Source organism: Conger conger, chromosome 16 (assembly GCF_963514075.1).
Source record: "Conger conger chromosome 16, fConCon1.1, whole genome shotgun sequence".
Classification (NCBI taxonomy): domain Eukaryota; kingdom Metazoa; phylum Chordata; class Actinopteri; order Anguilliformes; family Congridae; genus Conger; species Conger conger.
The window spans coordinates 26,509,692-26,527,487 of record NC_083775.1 but is presented as its reverse complement, the minus strand read 5'-3'; the positions used below and the strand labels follow the sequence as shown (position 1 = coordinate 26,527,487).

Genomic DNA, 17,796 nt, shown 5'->3' with positions numbered 1-17,796 from the left:
AAAACACAATCAATTTCCATAAACGTTGGTTCTGGGTTTCAGATGAGCACACAGTATTTATTTTTTGTCTGGGTTCAGTGCAATTTTGAACCAAATTGATGCGGTGGAAAAATGAACAACAAGAAAACGCTAGCGGATCCAGCTCAATATCATTAACCGTAAATCTAGTAGGTGAGATGTTTTATTCAGTATAACAACATTACCATTTCCGAAAATCTGTTCAGCAGTATATCTGATACTCAAAAAAGCAATGTCGACCATTATGCCCATGTCCAGTACGAAGTGCTGCAAATTACCTTCATTTATATTCCATTATAAAAACCTTACTTAAAAGCGATAAAAGTGCCTCTGCCAGAACAATCTTATATCTACATGTACTGAGAATCCCTTAGAGAATTCAAAAGCCATTATAAGCGAAGGCCTGAATTTTTCAGAATTAGTCTAGACAGCATTTCTGACCAAAGGAGACACTCAAATCTCCACTCAGTAATAAGATATGGCCCTGCATTCAAATCTGAAATTGACCTGTATTTGCAAGAAATATAAACTGATGTTTATATATTTTTTAGCAGCTATTAGCACTAGGGTGCAGCCATCATGGGAAAAGGTTGGTAATGACTTCACTAGTTTGGTCGTTCCAACCCGAGACGATAGCTCAAGTAACTGAAGTGAAGTCTACACCGCAAATATAACGAACGATATCCTTGGGATCGCTTTCAGAGCGTTTTTTTCTAGCTTAATGAACGACAAAAAGCTTACAGCTAATCAAAATCCATCCGAAGTTACAGGGCGTCACGTTCAAAATGGCAGATGACATAGCCGAGAGACGATTTACAGAACGTTATCGTTCATCGGTGCGGATGCTCACATCATTATCGCTATAGCTATAGTTCTTGGTGCGGACGGAGCTTTAACCCTGTAAGGTGTAAGATGAAAAACGTGTGATGTAATGTGTGATGCTGATATAACAATTCTGCATGGTAACTGACAGAAATGAAAGCAATCAGAGTTCTAGAACCCAGAGAAACTCTTCAAATGGATATAGCAATTAGCACAGTTTCAATTCTATGTCTACACATAAACATAACTGTAATTAGCCGTTTCTCTGCTGGCACCTGCTGGCATTCTGGACATTTCAGACACCAATTTGTGTACAGTAAACAAGATTATTAAAGTATAAGAACATTGTCTGTGAAAAGCTTTTTTTTCAAGTAAAGATAAATAAAATGTACAACTCAAGTGGAGGACCAAGGTCATCATTTTGGTCAAATTTCTATAGCCTAGAAGGAATATCTTGGTTAAATGACCCAAACATGCTTGCAAGACATTTTAAATCACAGTTCACCCTAAAAAACAGTAAACACTTTTTAAACAACAGAATCATGTTTTCTAGGCAAAGGTGTCTAATGTTGCAACTACAGAACCTGGTTCTCTCTAGCAGTAGCTCTCAAAGTTTGCAACTTAGCTGCTGGGCTGAAACTGCAAGGCTTTCTCAGACACGCATCCCATTGATGACTGAGAAGTGTATGCTGAGTGCACATTTTAAATATGCATGTTACATTTTCAAGAACGACTGAAATATGTGTAATCGTTTCAAGGTACAGTCATGAGAGGCACATGAGCTGGCAAAGAAAGATTCTCAATCATAATCACCGATTCTCACAATTGGGAAGCCCTGAAAAATGATCCAGGAAAATGTGCTGAAAGTTCAGTCCTGAAGACTGTTAAACTGAAGTGCTCCGAATAGGGAAATTTGATTTAAGTTATTTGACATGAATTCATGAATCTAAATGAGCGACTTCAGTGAGCAGATAGCCCAAATCAGTTCTCTCTCACTTAACTTTGTTCCCAGTTTGAGTACAACTTTGTTGATGACAAGGGGCAGAACCTACATGTTGCATAATTTTCATCAAAGATCAAGTAGCTGATCTTTAACCCTTTAAGGCATGAGGTTACAAAGATGTTATTACAATGTTCTTAACTGAACATTCTAATGTTGATGTATGGTAACAATCGTTACTAATAATTTAAAGCAATCAAGTTCTCGAATACGGACTTTGATTGTTGGAAAAGAAAATCCAAAATACATACAAAAACCTTCAGAGTTGATGTCAATTTTACAGTCATATGTGTTTTACATTCGGTTTGTTTTTAAATGAAAGGGGTATAACTGGAATAGGGGCTTTTAGCTGGCAAGGTTAACACATCATGGTGCAAAAGGGACCTCTTGGGTGCCTCTTCTCAAATCTCGTCCACCTCCTCCAGCTGTTGATTCAGGATCACGTCGTGTCCCTGGAACTTGAAGTAGCCCAAAAACTTTTTCTTCTGCAGCATGAGGGGAAACCACATCCGGTCGTCTGGCCACATCTGGTCGTAGGGGATGGACTCCCAGTCGAACCACTGAGGACGCATTTCTGCAAGAGACCAGGGACGCGCTGTAGGAGAGGCACCCATCTCTTACTGCTAACAGGATTAGTAGTGGTTAGATTTTGTGAAATTAAATGAATCTTTGAAGATGGAACTGCAAGGGTAAATATTGTGGAAAATAAATTGATGCAGGATCGATGCAGGATATTGTGGAATTAAAAAAAGGGTTTTTTTTTTCTTCAAGAGTTAGAGACTCTTGGCAGGAAATTACTTTCACTGGTGGCTTTAATGTACAAGCTACCAAGTTAGTTTTATTTCAGCAATATCAGCATACAACACTCAACCATGTGAGTAAGCAAGAATGATTAGTTCATATTCTACTAATGGTAAAATAAATTTGTGATTTGGCATTTTTCCACCATTTGCCGAAATGACGGTGGGATGTTCAGTACACACATACAAACAAGGAATACTTTTCATACTACGGTTTTTTTTCCACCAACGAGAGTAAAACGGGCAACAGAAAAAAAAATGAACATCTTTGTCATTTGGTTTACGTTTAAATGAGCAAGTTAATGGAATCACAAATGGAAACAATACCATCAGACTCGGTCGGCTCTCCGTTGAAGGAATCGGCCCTGAAGATATGAACGTCCATCAACTCCGTTTCTCCCACAAACTCAAACTTGATGTTCCCGATCTTATCCAGTGTATCGACTGTGAGAGCACTCTCCTCTTGCAGCTCCCTATGGGAAGATGACTATCCGTTACTCTCTGCCAGAACTGCGTTGTGCAGTTACTGTAAAGTAACTAATCAATTCCAGCCTAATTTACGACTTCGAAAGCCAGTTCACAGACAGAGTTTAATTAAGCCTAGACCAACACTAAATTCAATTTTGAATCGCCATACAAAACTCAATTTAGTCCAAGACGCGGCTTAGTCTGTGAAACCGGAACCCGAGTTTGTAAAATGGTTTCACATATACAGTACTGGGCAAAAGTCTTAGACACCTGTATAACATTCTGCACAGATAAGATTCTTTCAAAAATAATTCAATGAAAGGTCCTAAATAAACATGCTATACATTGTATATTACATTTGAGTAATTTGGCAGAATTTGATTGAGAAAAACTAAATCAAATCAATATTTTTTGTGACCACCCTTCAGCATTAAAACTGCATCACTTCCCTGACATATAGAACTGCAGGACAGCGTTGGCTAAGACAGTAATCAGGGTGGTTGTTCTAAGCATATTGGAGAACTTGTCACAGTTCTTCTGCAGACTTTGGTTGGCTCCTTGCTTCTGATCTCAGACAGCCTTGAAAATGAATATTTGGAAATCTCAATCTTTATACTAACACACAAAAAAATAAACATATATATAATAAAGTCAAGGGTGCCTAAGACTTCTGCACAGTACTGTAATTCACTATAATCCCTTGGTTTTTCCTATTTAAGAATGTGAATGAACATTGGTTCATATGAATGTGATCCACATTGAAGATTTCAGGTATGTGTTAGGGAACACAATTTAGAAACCTGACACAACAGTCTGACATTAAATGAAACTGAACTTTAATAGAATTGTTGTTATTTCTATGTAAAAATGATTGGCTTAATAGCTTTGGTTCATTGGCTTGCAGACAACCCAGAACCTTTCCTTGTAAGCTATTCTTACAGAACTGATCTGGATTTTACATCTGTCTTTTTTATAAAGTATATAAAAAGCCTTTGAAAGAAGTATGTCAAGACCTGTACTGACAACTATGATATACAGTATGTTCACTGAATCTAAATGTGGTCACTTGTGTTTTGACAAAGTATACCAGTCTTGCACCCTCCCCACACTCTCGTTATTGTTTTGTTCTTAAAAGTTTCTACTCACCGCCTGGCTGCTTCTTCAATAGTCTCCCCTGGCTGCACCTTTCCACCAAAACCGTTCCATCTCCCTATGCCAAATCCTCTTTTCTTCATACCCAAGAGTACCCGACCGGGTTGCACCACCAAGACCAGAGTCAACAGCTTGGAGGTGAACATTGGTCTGCTGAGAATACAAGTTGACACAGGTACACAGTCACAGTGTGTCTTAAGTATTTGTCAATCAAGGCTGTGCATATTTGTTGATATTTGTTGTGAATGGATCGGCTGTTGTAGGTGAGCTATGTGGAAAAAGATGAGGCAACCCTTAAGTTTACAACTCAACAGCACCGGTTCAACATGACATTATCAAGGGGTGGCGCAGTGGGTAATGGCACAGGTGGTAGTGGGTAGTCCAAAGACATGTAGGTTATCGACTACAGATGAAAATGAGCTCATTAGCTAACATTAGCTGACGCATTTACGGTACAGTGATGTGGAAACCAAAAATGTTAATTAATGTGCACTCTCCCTGATAAATAAAATAACATGCTCAAGTTCATCTGAAATAACCATCCTTGAACAAAATGTGAGTCAAGCAGGCATGGAGATGTAATTTTAACCTTTTATGATGACGTAAAACAACAAAAAAAAAGAAGGAAAAAAAAGCTGAACACGAATATTAGTTATTTTGGGTACATTTTATTCCAGAATGTTCTCAAATCAAATGTAGCATTCTGATTAAAGGCTGTCCCAGTCCTCCATCAATTCAGGAGGAAACGCTTTCCTTCGAGGCTGTTGCAACCAGATGCAACGTTTCACCCTGCAACTGACCCTGCGCAGTTATTGGACGGCAGAAGTGGCCAGAATGCGCAGCGGCAACATTATTATTTCATGCACAGGGCGCATTACTGTGTTCTATTTTGTTAAGCCTCATGTTAAGATGCGCAGGGCGACAAAATACGGACACTTTTTCATATTTTTCCAGCTATATTGTGTATTTACTCAAGAAAACCATTGATCGTCAGACTCAATCACAGGCTATTGAGGCTTCAAACTTTCGATGATAAAACAATATCCAGGATCAAAACGTGTTTGTTTGCTAATACGTCGTAGCTGGTAAGTGAATGTACCCACCTATGAAGTAAGCACGTTGCAGTGTCTGCCAGGTTTACAAAAGTATTAAAGTCACGGAACGTTACTGGTTAGAAATTATATACATACATACATACACGGTGTTTAGCATCCCAGATAGCTATGCACTACAGTGACTTACAGTGAGTTACAATGTACTCTTTCCCGCGGCATCAGCTTCACGCACGCTGTAGACCATGTGACACTGTACTACCGTCAAAGTGGCTCGACTGGAAACAGGAAAGGCAATTTCTTGTGGTCAACAAAAAAAATTATTTCATAAGCAATGGGGCTGACAAAATGTAGTCCTATTTTATTTATTTGAATTAATTGTGTGGTTTTCTGTACGATAGCGCATAGTTAAACGATGTACTGTTTGTCGGTATTACGAAGATCGTGTCTGCACACCTCAGCCAGGACTTTTAAAAAGATACCACAAAATCTGAAGGGGAAAAGTGCTTCAGATCAGCGTTGGATTGTAAGGCAGCTCAACGACCCCTTTGTCAAAGCTGCTCATGGGCAAAACTATCGATGCAGGAGTGCCTTTAAACTTCTGGAAATCGACGACAAATACAAAATTCTAAAGCCTGGGTGCAGTGTCATCGATTGCGGAGCTGCTCCAGGTGCGTGGAGCCAGGTTGCCGTTCAGAGAGTGAATTCAGCTGGGACAAGTGAGTAGATACTTAGCTTATGTACATGTATTCAACATTGATTTAAAATTATATAGTTGTCCAGAAAGTATTATTTCCACTGTGTGTTTGCATGAAAATGTCAGGTTGCGTCTACTATTTGTGTCACATGGTTTTGGGACCGTGTGAATGGATAGGTATTTGAGGCTGGTAACCACAAATTTGCGATTCCAGTCGGAGTGTAACTATCTAGCTGTGTGACTTATGTACTGTGGAATGTGGTATGTTAGCTATATAAATTATTCTTCAGAATGGCGTCCACTGAGTAAATTCATAATAATTACATTGCTTTAACTTTTCTCACCAAGATGCAGAATTCCCTATTGGCTTTGTAGTTGGAGTGGACCTTCTCCGTATCGCACCACTAGATGGAGCCCACTTCCTGTCCTTCTGCGATGTCACTGACCAGACCACGCACACCCAGCTGCAAGAGCTTCTTCCCAAAGCCCAGGCGGACGTCGTTCTGAGTGACATGGCCCCCAACGCAAGCGGCTTCAGAGAACTGGACCACGAAAGACTGGTGACCATGTGTCTATCAATGGTAGATTTGGCCGAGAGGGTTCTTAAACCGGATGGCTCCCTGATCTGTAAATATTGGGACGGGGGTCTGGCCCACCAGGTCCAAAGCAGACTGGCGCACGCTTTCCGTGACGTCAGGATCGTGAAGCCCAAAGCTAGCCGCAAAGAGTCTGCGGAACTGTATTTCCTCGCAAGGTTTTTCAAAAAGAATAAAGCTGTTTAAAAAAGAAAAGAAAAAGCAATTGTGTGTGGTCTTTATGTGATGGAATACACAAGCCAAATGTATATTTTGGTGGCAGGGCTACCAATGTAATGATAAATTAGAAATGGAGTCTTTTTAGTATTTTTTGAAACAAATTGTGTCTAACCATTTCCTTTGCAACCTATTCAAACCATCATCAATCATGCACATGAACAGTTATCACACATACTATGGAATGTGGAACCAAATATCAGGAGACGCATATCTCAGAATTCAATTTTTTTGTATCAGAAGCAGAACTACAGTGCTTTGTAATTTCACAAACATTGTTTGACTATTTTCATATTTGTTGCCTGTGATGTAGGGTGGATGTGATGTGGGACTTTGTTTTGATGCACTTCCACATCTTAGAACAGTAACAGTCCTCTAAACAGAAATGCAGCGGTGCTACTTTGCCTGTGATAACATGGCATCAAGCTGTAAGTTATGATATGAAATATCATGAAATGAAGTTTTAATGAATGGACTTACTAAGGACTTTGGGTAGTTGAAGTGACAGTTTAGGGTACACGTGAAGGGCAAACAATTTCTGGATTTGAAGCTCATTTCTGCACCTCAGTATTTATGCACAAGCACTCATTTGATAAGACATTTGGGGTAATCGTGAATGGCAGCTTGACATTGCGTATCCTTAGGTCAAATGTTTCTACTCTGGTCAATTTATATTCTATGCAAGAGTACATTGTTGGTGTGTACAGATATTTGCCACAACCAAGGGCAGATAAACCAGAATCTAGAGCCCACTGGGGGTCTAGAAAGAGTTCTTAGAAAAAGTTAAGCAGTAGATTGTAAACCTAGCCTTGTTTATGCACCCTTGGCAATTTCGGGATCATTGCAATTAATGTATACATTTCACCTAATACACAATTTGCATATCTCAGTGTACTGTATGTAGACACAGACATACTATCGGGATTCGACAGAATTAGCATATCTATTGTATTATACAACCACTATGATCTGTCAAATGTTAAATTTTTAATTGAGGTGGTGATCCTCAACCAGTGTGATCAATTTACTCTTTAACAAGACTGCCTAAAATGTGCAAGTAATTACGTGCTGGTCTTCTGGTAACCATGTTGTGCAGCCAGCTGGAACCATAAAAGATGGGGTGCCATTTTTTTCTGATAAATGCAGACAACCGCTCTGTAAAGTTGTGCAATCATAGCGGCAGCATGCAAACGGACATACTGATGCCAATTAAACCGTATTTATTCCCGTGTGTTTCCAAAGCACACATTAATAGACTAAAAACTAAGATGTAGTCTAATAAACCTGCAACATATGGCCGCTGCAAAATACAAATTAATTGTTCTCGTACGCCTATTTTGGATTAGTGAAAAGAGTGAAGCGAGCTGTGACAAAACCATTATCCCAGCGCTGTTACCAGCCGAGGGATTTCTTCCAAGTAAATTCAGAGAAGAAACGGAATCTGCATTAAGTCGGCTCTCTTAGGCTGTCTCCTAACAAGACTAGATGTTGTTATTGTCATTCCACTCAGACAATCAGCTTGGCGAGACTAGATCGGAGAGATAAATCGCGTAAAGAACCCGAGAGGTGCATCTGCAGAGAAGCAGGGCCTCCAGACCTCAGGCGCAATATAGGCGGTTGGATATCGGGTCTTTAAATGAGTTCATTTTCTACTCACAGTTCGCTGGCGAATCCTCCGAGACGTTATCGGCCGCCTCCCTCAACCGCGGCTCAAGTCTGAGGGCCTCATGCTAGTTTATTAAAGTAACCGCTCACAGCATTTGTGTCACGTTGTCCGCGCTTTTCGGCAGATTGTCTTTGGTTTGAAATTAACCTCTGTGCCTTCCTGTAGCATACTGTAGCAACCGCATGTAATTAGATTTATTCCATGGGGTCTGGATAAAAATAGATTCAATTTCAATCTCATGAAGGGGAAACACCCAAAAAACTAATAAATAAAGATCAAAAATGTTGAAGGTAAGCTTGTGGTTTGAGTATTAACAACATATGATTGAACAGAATAGAAAAATACTCCCACAGGGGATTTTTGGGTTACCACTAGTAAAAATCCAAAATATTAACACAGCAAAATAAATTGAAATACAGCATGGTGAGCAGACAAACAAATTTCAGGATGCATGCTGTTGCATTTAATGAAAACCGTTTGGATATTAGAAATTATTGTGCTGGCACACTTTGTGCTGTGTATAATACTGCATTGCATTGCTCACATATGTGAATGGATGATTGAAAGTGCTATATACAAGTAAAAATATTTTGCAGTTTGGTTTTTAATAGTCTGTGAGGGTAGCTTGTCTGTTCGGTGTTTGTCATGCAGTATTCACTGCCTGGAGTTACTGAGGATGGAAAATGCTGACAATCCCTCATTCATAAAGGTAATAAGGACTGCAAACACAAAGGACCATGAAGTTTGACACCTTGGAAGATTGAACGGAGAAGCCAAAAGGAAGACCTTTTAAGCTCAAAATGACACTCTTTACAAGACCGTAAAACCCACTCCCTAGTCTGCACTTGGATTGTCCCACTTTGTTTTATTGCCAATGTCATGTGAAAACCTTCCTCAGCCTCATCCCACTTATTGTACAGTGAACTTTTCTCATCATAACTCAACTTGATAGTTGCTGAAAACCAATGCAGTAAACTAAAATTTCACAGTTGGAAAGTTTTTACATACTGAATTTTATGTTACAGTGACATTATGACTCTGCAGAGACTGCTTTTTAAGCAATTTGTGTAATCTGTGCTGTGCTTACTAATATTATTCAGATTTCCTATTTAATATTGCTTTGCCATGTGTCAGGTGTACACATCAAGGGGAATGTAAAATATGAATGTCATCCATTTTGCAATAAAATATTTATTGAAGCAATTCAGATTATATATAACCTGAAAAAGGAATAATGAAACTAAATCTTGCAACACTCATAAGCACATGTTATACAGTGCCACTGTCTACAGGCGAGCTGTCATCTGAGTACATGAACAGCATGTAAATTCAACCTGGCAAAGACTCCAAAGGATACAAACATTGTCTGTCTTACACAATACAATACACTACACAGTTATGTGCTGGACTGTGCTCAGCACCTCATCTACTGTATATTCAGATGTGCACAAAATCATTTCATATTTATTTTGAATTATAAGGCTCACCTAGGACTTCATAACCTTCTAAATCTACGATCTCCTGACACTTGACCATGCTGTAACTTAGGGATTATTCTTTCTTCTTTGAACACTAAATGCTCTTATACTTATACTGCATAAGGACTGAAATAGGAGGAGAACAGTGTTGTCGTGGTGTTTGACGTGCTGCTATTGCAGCGCATATGTTTCACATTATTTATTTATTTTTCTAATTGCTTTATGCACTGTCAAATTGTGTACAAATTGTTTTACTCTCCGAGTAATTATTGCCATTTTTCATTTCAACCTTTATTTGTCGATACGCGTACTCCTGTAATGTAATCTACCTTTAGTCCTCGTGGATAAGAGTCTCTGATGGATGTCCTAATTATAATCTAATAAAGTATGACCATTTTATCATTCACAATTATTAAGCATACATTTCTCCAGAGGCTGACTTACTGCCCATTTTCATTTCACATTTTCACATTCATTTCACATAGTCTAAATATGATACATTTTATTTAAAAGAGCTAAATATTTCCCTGCATGAGAAGGAAACTCACATACTTTAATGGGCTACCTTTGCATCATTTAATTTAAAATTTATACCAAAGTGTTCTACCAGGAAGCCATTTCATGAAACATCAATTTGTCTTCTTCGTGCATCCTCTTGGGATGGGAGGGTGGTCGTCCTGCACTTTCAGTGTCCGCCTCTAGATAGAGCTCTTGATTTGTCAGTTAACTGAGCAAAGTGAACTTGATTTTCATAGCCATACCATTACAATTCTTTACATATTTACGTATTAGCATTTAATGAGTAGATGCAGGTGTCGATATCCTTTCTTGTTCCTGGCATGAATACTTTTGTGTACTAAAGTTTTTTTTTGTGTTCTGCATTCTGTATAATCTCTGTAGAGTGTCATGTGTTTCAAGTTCAAGTACCATTTACAAGCTTTCTCCTGTTTTCCAAATATTTTGAAAGTAGTTGCATTCACAGAATTCTTTTCATACATTGTATTTATAACAAAGGTAGGGGTAAAGATGTATTTTTCCCATCTGATCTGGTTTGATATTCAAAGTGGGTTGGTCAGTACACTATTCCCCAAAACACAGGTAAGTAAGGGATGCCCCAAACAGTACTTATCAGTTTGTCATGTGCCAGGGATTTATGGATGAAATTCTCTAATTACGGCTTCATGGTTCATGGTAATGAGTGGAGCAGTCTACCATACTTCATATGCTTAATAAGGCTGTCATCACAACCTTACCAGTAATGTGGAATATTCTAGTTGTCAAAATATACCGACACATAATCTACGATACATACTTCACAGTATACCTTTATCATTTATCAGCGCTATTCAGTGGGAAGTTTTAATACAAGATGGAGAACCTGCTCATTTGAAGCAAATGTGGAAACCATTCTGATTGGCCAGTACACAGTCCAGCTTTCTCGTCACCATTAGCCAATAACATAAGCAAATTCTACACCAAGCTGCATACTCATATGATGATGAAAATGCTAAAATTAGGTTCAGACACTTTGTTCCTGCATCTGCTTGTTGACTGCGTTTATGTTGACATAAGAGGTTCCTAACTCTCCTTTAGATTAAGAATGTAGTTGCATGCAGCTGACATTTTGAGAGGGACACGATTCAAGTGTGGATTCAAGTACTTTTTGATTCAGAAATATATGTATAGGCTGCTTAAAGCATTTACTGTTCATAAAATGAATGCCCTAAAAAAAGAACATCCCATTTTATATTTGTGTTACCCATGTACAAAAAAGTTCGGAATGTCTCATTTTTATTTCATATAGCAGATCCTACTTCCTACAAGCATAGCGACGCAATTATCAGAGTTAAGCCAATATGTATACTCTTTCCTCACCTTAAAACTCTTGAGACAAGTTAAATGAACAATTTACTGTTTGCAACTCCAGTCTCATAGATAAGTGAATGATGTTCGCAATTGGTATCTGGGCCTCAATTTACCAGCCCAGTAGTGAGATTAATGCCACCTCATGGCAGATCCACATTTGGGTATGCAGCAGTCCTTCAAGATTCAGCAGTTATTAATTTCAATTAGGAGAGACTGCACACTGGTCCACACTCTCTAAGCAAAAGGCCCATGAAACTCTCACTAGAGATGTTACTACTGGTGGAGAAGAGAAGACAACCTAGCAGAGAAACAACTGCAGTCGATGACCAGGATGGAATAACTATTATCAGTCTGTTAATCTTCTCAGATATGTAGCCTACATCGAGCCTCAACAAGAAAGTGTTTATCTGAAAAAAATACCAGCCATCAATGAATGTTTCTCATGCATTTCCACAATATAATCTAGTTAAATATAAATAGTCCTGAAGCTAGCTAGCAGCTAAGGTGGCTGCAGTTGATAAGTAGTAGGCCATTCAACTAAAATAGGTAATTTAAATGAATGCACTTGATTAACCTATTACACTTGCCTGCAATGATAAAATGGCCTATAACAAATTTACAACATTTTAAGTATGAGAAAAGTATGTGTTTTTCCAGCTAAATATTTTCTCTGTGGTTTTCTTGTAGGAGTTCATCTGAGAGGCAAATAAAACTGGAAGAATGGAAAAACATTGTTTAGCCAATTTATAGTAAGTTATTTATAGTTACAAGTTAAATTCCTAAAGATTGTACAAGTGGAATTCTTACAACAGTTTATACTATTCAGTCTTCACAGTTGTAGGTGTGGGTGAAGGTCTTCAAAGTCCCAAAAATTCCTCCCAGGGATTGGAACCTACAGTGCTCTGGTTGAAGGTTAAGTAATTAATTAGACACTTCGACTTAGCCTAAGATCCTTTACACTGATAAATGCACTTAAGTGACTACCAAGTTAATATCCTTAGATCTGATTAAAAACCCCATTAAAACATTTTTTTGAAGTCTGATTATCCCATGAAATGGATTTTTGAACCTAATTATGCCAAGATTTGCATATATTTACGGGACTATTGAAAAACGGTTCGCGTACATGTATTAACGAAATCTGCTTATTTTGGTTTCCCTTGGTTGTTGGACTACTTCATGGATGATGACACATCAGGTGTATACTGTGTTCTCCCTTAATGAGAGGGCATTAGTATCATGATTAGGTAGAAAGGGCATATCACCATCAGGAATGAGAGCCTATCAGCACAATAGTCTTCTTTCAGTGACAGCCTCATCTTTCTATAAATAGTGAAAAAAATGTTGAGCTCAGTTGACCCAGTTAATTCTTGTTGATTATCCACTTCTTTGATATTCAAATCATTTTTTTAAAATACCATTCCCAAAGTGGTGCTGGCTGATAAATATTTAGATTCAGTCTTCTAATTCCCTTGTAGTCCCCTCTTCATTTTGCCCAAGGGCTGCAGTAGAATTATTTGTCAATTGAGTGAACATTTTTAATGCATGATCCACTGGGACGATGTGTGTCAGGTTAATTGTCTTTTGTTGAGAGAATGTGTGGCTTGTATGTACATCTCTGTCAATTAGAACAAATGGCTCATTTGGAGAGATTTGGAGAAAAAAACTGCTTTCCATTTCAGGATGGAAAGGCAGTGAAGCGGCTTTTTCCAGACTGTGTGCCGTTGCTCTGCACCCTCAAACTGCCTGGAAGGAGCTGTTTAAAGATGAAATTCTTCTCCCATGCAGAACCGCAAAACTGCCACAGAATACAGAGCTTATTTTTTGTAATTCTTTTCCTCCATCATCACACATCATTCCCTGTCTGTAGACACATGTGTGTGTGCATGTGTCCGTGTGTGTGCCTGTGAGCATGAGTGTCTGTGTGCATATGCACATGTGTCTGTGCACGTGTGTGTGTGTCTGTGTGTCAGTGTGTGCATGTGTGTGCACCTGTGTGTGTGTGCATGTGTGCGTGTGTTTGCCTGTGCACATGTGTGTGTGTGTGTGTGTGTGTGTGTGCGGGCATGTCTGTGTGCATATGTGTGTGTGTGTGCACGTGTGTCAGTGCATGCACATATGTGTGTGTGTGCATATGTGTGTGTGCATGTGTGTGTGTGTCTATGTGTGCGTGCATTTGTGTGTGTGGGTGCGGGTGCGTGTGTGCGCATATGGACAGTTTGTTAACATTCACAATTTACTCATGTGTGGATCGCCTGGGCCCTTGCCTGAAATTGTGTTTTAATGTCGTCCTCGCTCGGCCATAGATCACAAAAAGGCCCATAAATATTTGGCTGAAGTGCTTTTGTTGGAGAGACATCAAACAAGGCACTGCACATAGCCTAATATTCTTGTTCTGACACTGTGTTGGTAGCTTGCAAAGGGGTATGCTCAAGAGGATAGCAAACCTGCAAAAATCTTTCAAACTGTCCAGATGCAAGCTGCCGGTACGCAGGGAGTTCTTTAATTAACAGCGAGTCCTCCTGACATTTAAGTTCAATGCTGAATAGCTTGCAGAGTAATCAAGCCTGTTCACATTGGGTTGCTGTTCAATTCTGCAGACTCATTTTCACCATGGTGGGTAGATGAGGAGCTCAGAGGTAATCTGTTGGTGTAAACATGTTCTCCACATGAAATTGCATTTCCTGAAAGTAATTCATCAGCCTGGCAGATCCTACAGACAGAGCTTAACAGCTTCATGTTAGAAAGTAATGCAGATTTTCATTTCTAACGACAACTCAATTTACCAAGATGCTCTGCCTCAATGGAGTAGTTGTAAATGCGACAGGTTCTGTTGACCATACAGATCTACAGATTTATTAATTGGTCATATTTATATAATATATTATTTATATGTTACATATAACATAAGTTAAACTCATGGTTTGCCCAGTGCTGGCCAGACGCAGATGGGTCCTCTGAGCTTGGTTCTGCTCAAGCTTTCTTCCTTTTAGTCAGGGAGTTTTTCCTTGCCACTGTTACCCTAAGCTGGCTCTGAGGGGGTCTCAGGCCTGGGCTCTTTGTAAAGCTGCTTTGTGACAATCTTGCATTATAAAATTGAATTGAATACTTGAATGTATTCAGTTTTATGCATCCATGGGCTTAAATATACTTTGTGATGAAAGTCTACTCAGGTAGTACCTTCTACTTTATCAAAGGACTGTTTTTGAAAAGGTTTTACTGTCTTTGTTTACATTCATTTGACGAGGCACAAACTGAATCTCTTATTGTGCTTTCTATTCCCATGTTATTAATTGACAAAATACTGTACATGAATATAGGAGTGTAGACTCTTCTTTACAGAATTCAGCATGCAAAAAGCATTTGGCGCATACTAGAACACTAGTTGGCCAGTGATATATGAAAGAATTTATGTTCTGCTCCAATGTGCTGCTGTTGTACAGATAAACCACTGACAGAATCTCTGGGTACATTAAAGTGAAATCTAATGAAAGCAGGTGTTAATTGCTTTGCAATGCTCCTTCAAAAAAAAGAGAACATTCTCTCTAAAAGCTTTAAAATGCTCAAAACGATTACGCTCTTAAAAGCTGTTCAGACAAAGGGCGGAGGTAGCAGTTTGATTTCCATTATCTTCTCTGCTTTACTGCGGTATTTTGCTCAGGAAAGCTCTGTTGCAAAAAGTTTTTTTGTTGCATTTTTTTCTTCTTTTTTAAAAATGGCTGCCACCATCGCTCACTTTTGCCAGAGCTCACATTCACGCAGTCATAGGAACGCAGGAGGAGGAGTAGTAGGACGAGGAGGTGTTTGCTCACTGGTATGCTTGTTGCTAAGCTAAATAGTGAATTTTGCTCTGGAAACGACAGACCAATAGCTACGAAGAGCTTCAGGATACCCACTGTTATGAATGGGTTGTGACTAATTTCAGTCTCGGAATTGCAGTCCTGTCACACATATTTCTGTGTGAACAGGGTCACCTGGGACAAGTATAATCTTATACACTGCTTAGGGATTGCAGTCGCATTGACAATTGAGCAATGCAAATCCATCCGTGCTTTAAAAGATTTGGTTGTGGAATATGTGATTCCCTCTAGTGTCTGGTTTCCATTCCAGGTTGTCTCACGGTAGCCGCACAGACACAACACTCTCTATGTATGCTCAAGTTCATTTAGTCCTATTTCAATATTTGAAGCTGGTAATTGGCTGCAATGAAATGCACTGTTCACTTACTTGTACTCAGATACGCAAATCCCGACAAATCCCTCAATTTCCTTAGTTTCGGAGCTAATAGAGAGCATTGCTTAACAGTATGCTAATCTAGCTTCTCGAGAGAGAGAAAAGCGATCAGCGCAGGAAACACGCTGCGTGTATGCTCCCACAAGGGCCATACAGCCATTACAAACAACATCTGTTTTCTTCCTCGTCTGTATTCGTGTTCATCTTCACACATTTCTTTACGCATTCATTTCCCTTAATGTTCTTCCCCACCCTACAGCGCTTCACATTGTTCCGTGACTCACCGTCAGCTCTTGGATGACCTTTTTGTCCCATCTCTCTTCCTCTATCCGGTGACCTCCCTCCCCCGTTCCTGTATCTACACCTACCCCCAGCTTCTGTCATATTCGTCATGACTTGTTTTCCCAACACCTCTCATTCCGTTGTCTTACCTGCCCGTCTGTCTGAGTGTCGCCACATCTACACTGTCTATAACTCATTTGCTTGTGTCAACGCGCATCAGTTCCTATCTGTACACATCGCCCACTGCCTCACTTATCACACACACACACACACACACACACACACACACACACACACACACACACCCTCTCACTACCCATTCTGGTTCCACTGATTACTCACACACAGTAGATGAGTTTAGAGCAAGGTTGCCTGGTCTAGAGACAATTCCCAGCCCAAAAGGCATTGGAAACCTGCACAAAAATAGCCCAGAGCTGTTGACATCTCGGGGTGAAATCGGTGAAACGACGGTGGCAGCCGGGGGTGTGGGAGATATTGTAAGCAGCAGAAGCGGTCACATACAACTGCTCCTCTCAGCCGTGCTATCTGGCAACAGTCAGAGAGCTGGCCTTCTCCGCAGCCGCGCATAATAGCCCCGAAACAAACGCGACCCGCGGCAAGTCATTTTCTACCTGCGACGAAGTCTAAAGCGTAGGCGTGATAACCACAGGCCTGGCAACCCTGGTTTTTGAGAGCTTTTTAAGTAAAGCAGGCTGGCGGCATCCACAGGCTGTTTCAGCCCCCGTTCTCAGCCCAGGGCCCTATCGCTCTCATCAGACTTTTCCTCCCACTCCGCCTTCGCTCCGTCTCCGCGGCGCGGTGTTTCCCTGCTCGTGCTGTCATGGAGACGTGCCACTTACCCCACGGATCGTCTCTCATTTTTCAATCATCCGCTTTCCTTTTTTCCACTACTTGTTTAAAGCCTCCCTCGCATCTACCTTATTTCCCTTTACCTTTGAGCGGGCGTGTGTTACATCTCACATCTCTTTTGAATAAAAAAGAGTAAACAACCTACCTGCTGTTCGACGGAGCGGCTCTTTGGCCTACGCAGTTCTGCTTCCTACGTCTCTGCGTTTTTTTGGTGTATCAACAGAAGTTCCTCAGGGACCAGTGTTGGCACCCCCTTTGTTCTCGCTTCTCTGTACATTGCTTGAATTTGTTAGAGGAAGAGGGCAGACAAGGTAAGGTCAGGAGGTTATGTGAGGACACGGCGACTGAGCACAGAATTTCAATCAGCAGTGGGACGAGCCCAGCTTGGCACATAAAGTTTTAACTTTTTCTTTAAAACTTGATCAGTTTAGTTTTGGGAAAAATTGTGAAATAATGTATGCCCTCACATTTTTGGGGTGGATAACAGCAGTTTCCTATAGAAACATACAGTAGAAAGTTTGTAAAGTACAACATGGCAGGAAAGTTGCTCTTTGTAAAACAATGTCGTTACTCATCGTAA

General features: G+C 39.9%; 2 protein-coding genes across 6 annotated transcripts; one reads left to right on the top strand and one right to left on the bottom strand.

Annotated features, from left to right (window-relative positions):
• Positions 1-29: 29 nt before the first annotated feature.
• Positions 30-8,590, bottom strand: nudt1 (nudix (nucleoside diphosphate linked moiety X)-type motif 1). 5 transcript variants are annotated; one of them, XM_061223972.1, is made up of 4 exons: positions 8,479-8,590; positions 4,255-4,413; positions 2,968-3,113; positions 30-2,414 (listed from the first exon to the last, which is right to left on the bottom strand). In XM_061223972.1, exons 2-4 carry the CDS (start codon positions 4,404-4,406, stop codon positions 2,242-2,244), a joined length of 471 nt encoding a protein of 156 aa, XP_061079956.1. In that variant the 5' UTR covers positions 4,407-4,413; positions 8,479-8,590; the 3' UTR covers positions 30-2,241. The 5 variants fall into 5 exon arrangements, with proteins under 5 accessions (XP_061079956.1, XP_061079954.1, XP_061079952.1 ...); XM_061223970.1 differs by lacking the exon at positions 8,479-8,590 and adding an exon at positions 5,503-5,646 and having other exon boundaries at positions 4,255-4,410; XM_061223968.1 differs by lacking the exon at positions 8,479-8,590 and adding an exon at positions 5,503-5,633.
• mrm2 (mitochondrial rRNA methyltransferase 2) lies at positions 5,381-6,791 on the top strand. The gene is made up of 2 exons (XM_061223967.1): positions 5,381-6,031; positions 6,358-6,791. The coding sequence occupies exons 1-2, from the start codon at positions 5,728-5,730 to the stop codon at positions 6,789-6,791; spliced, it is 738 nt and encodes a 245-aa protein (XP_061079951.1). The 5' UTR covers positions 5,381-5,727.
• Positions 8,591-17,796: the final 9,206 nt, after the last annotated feature.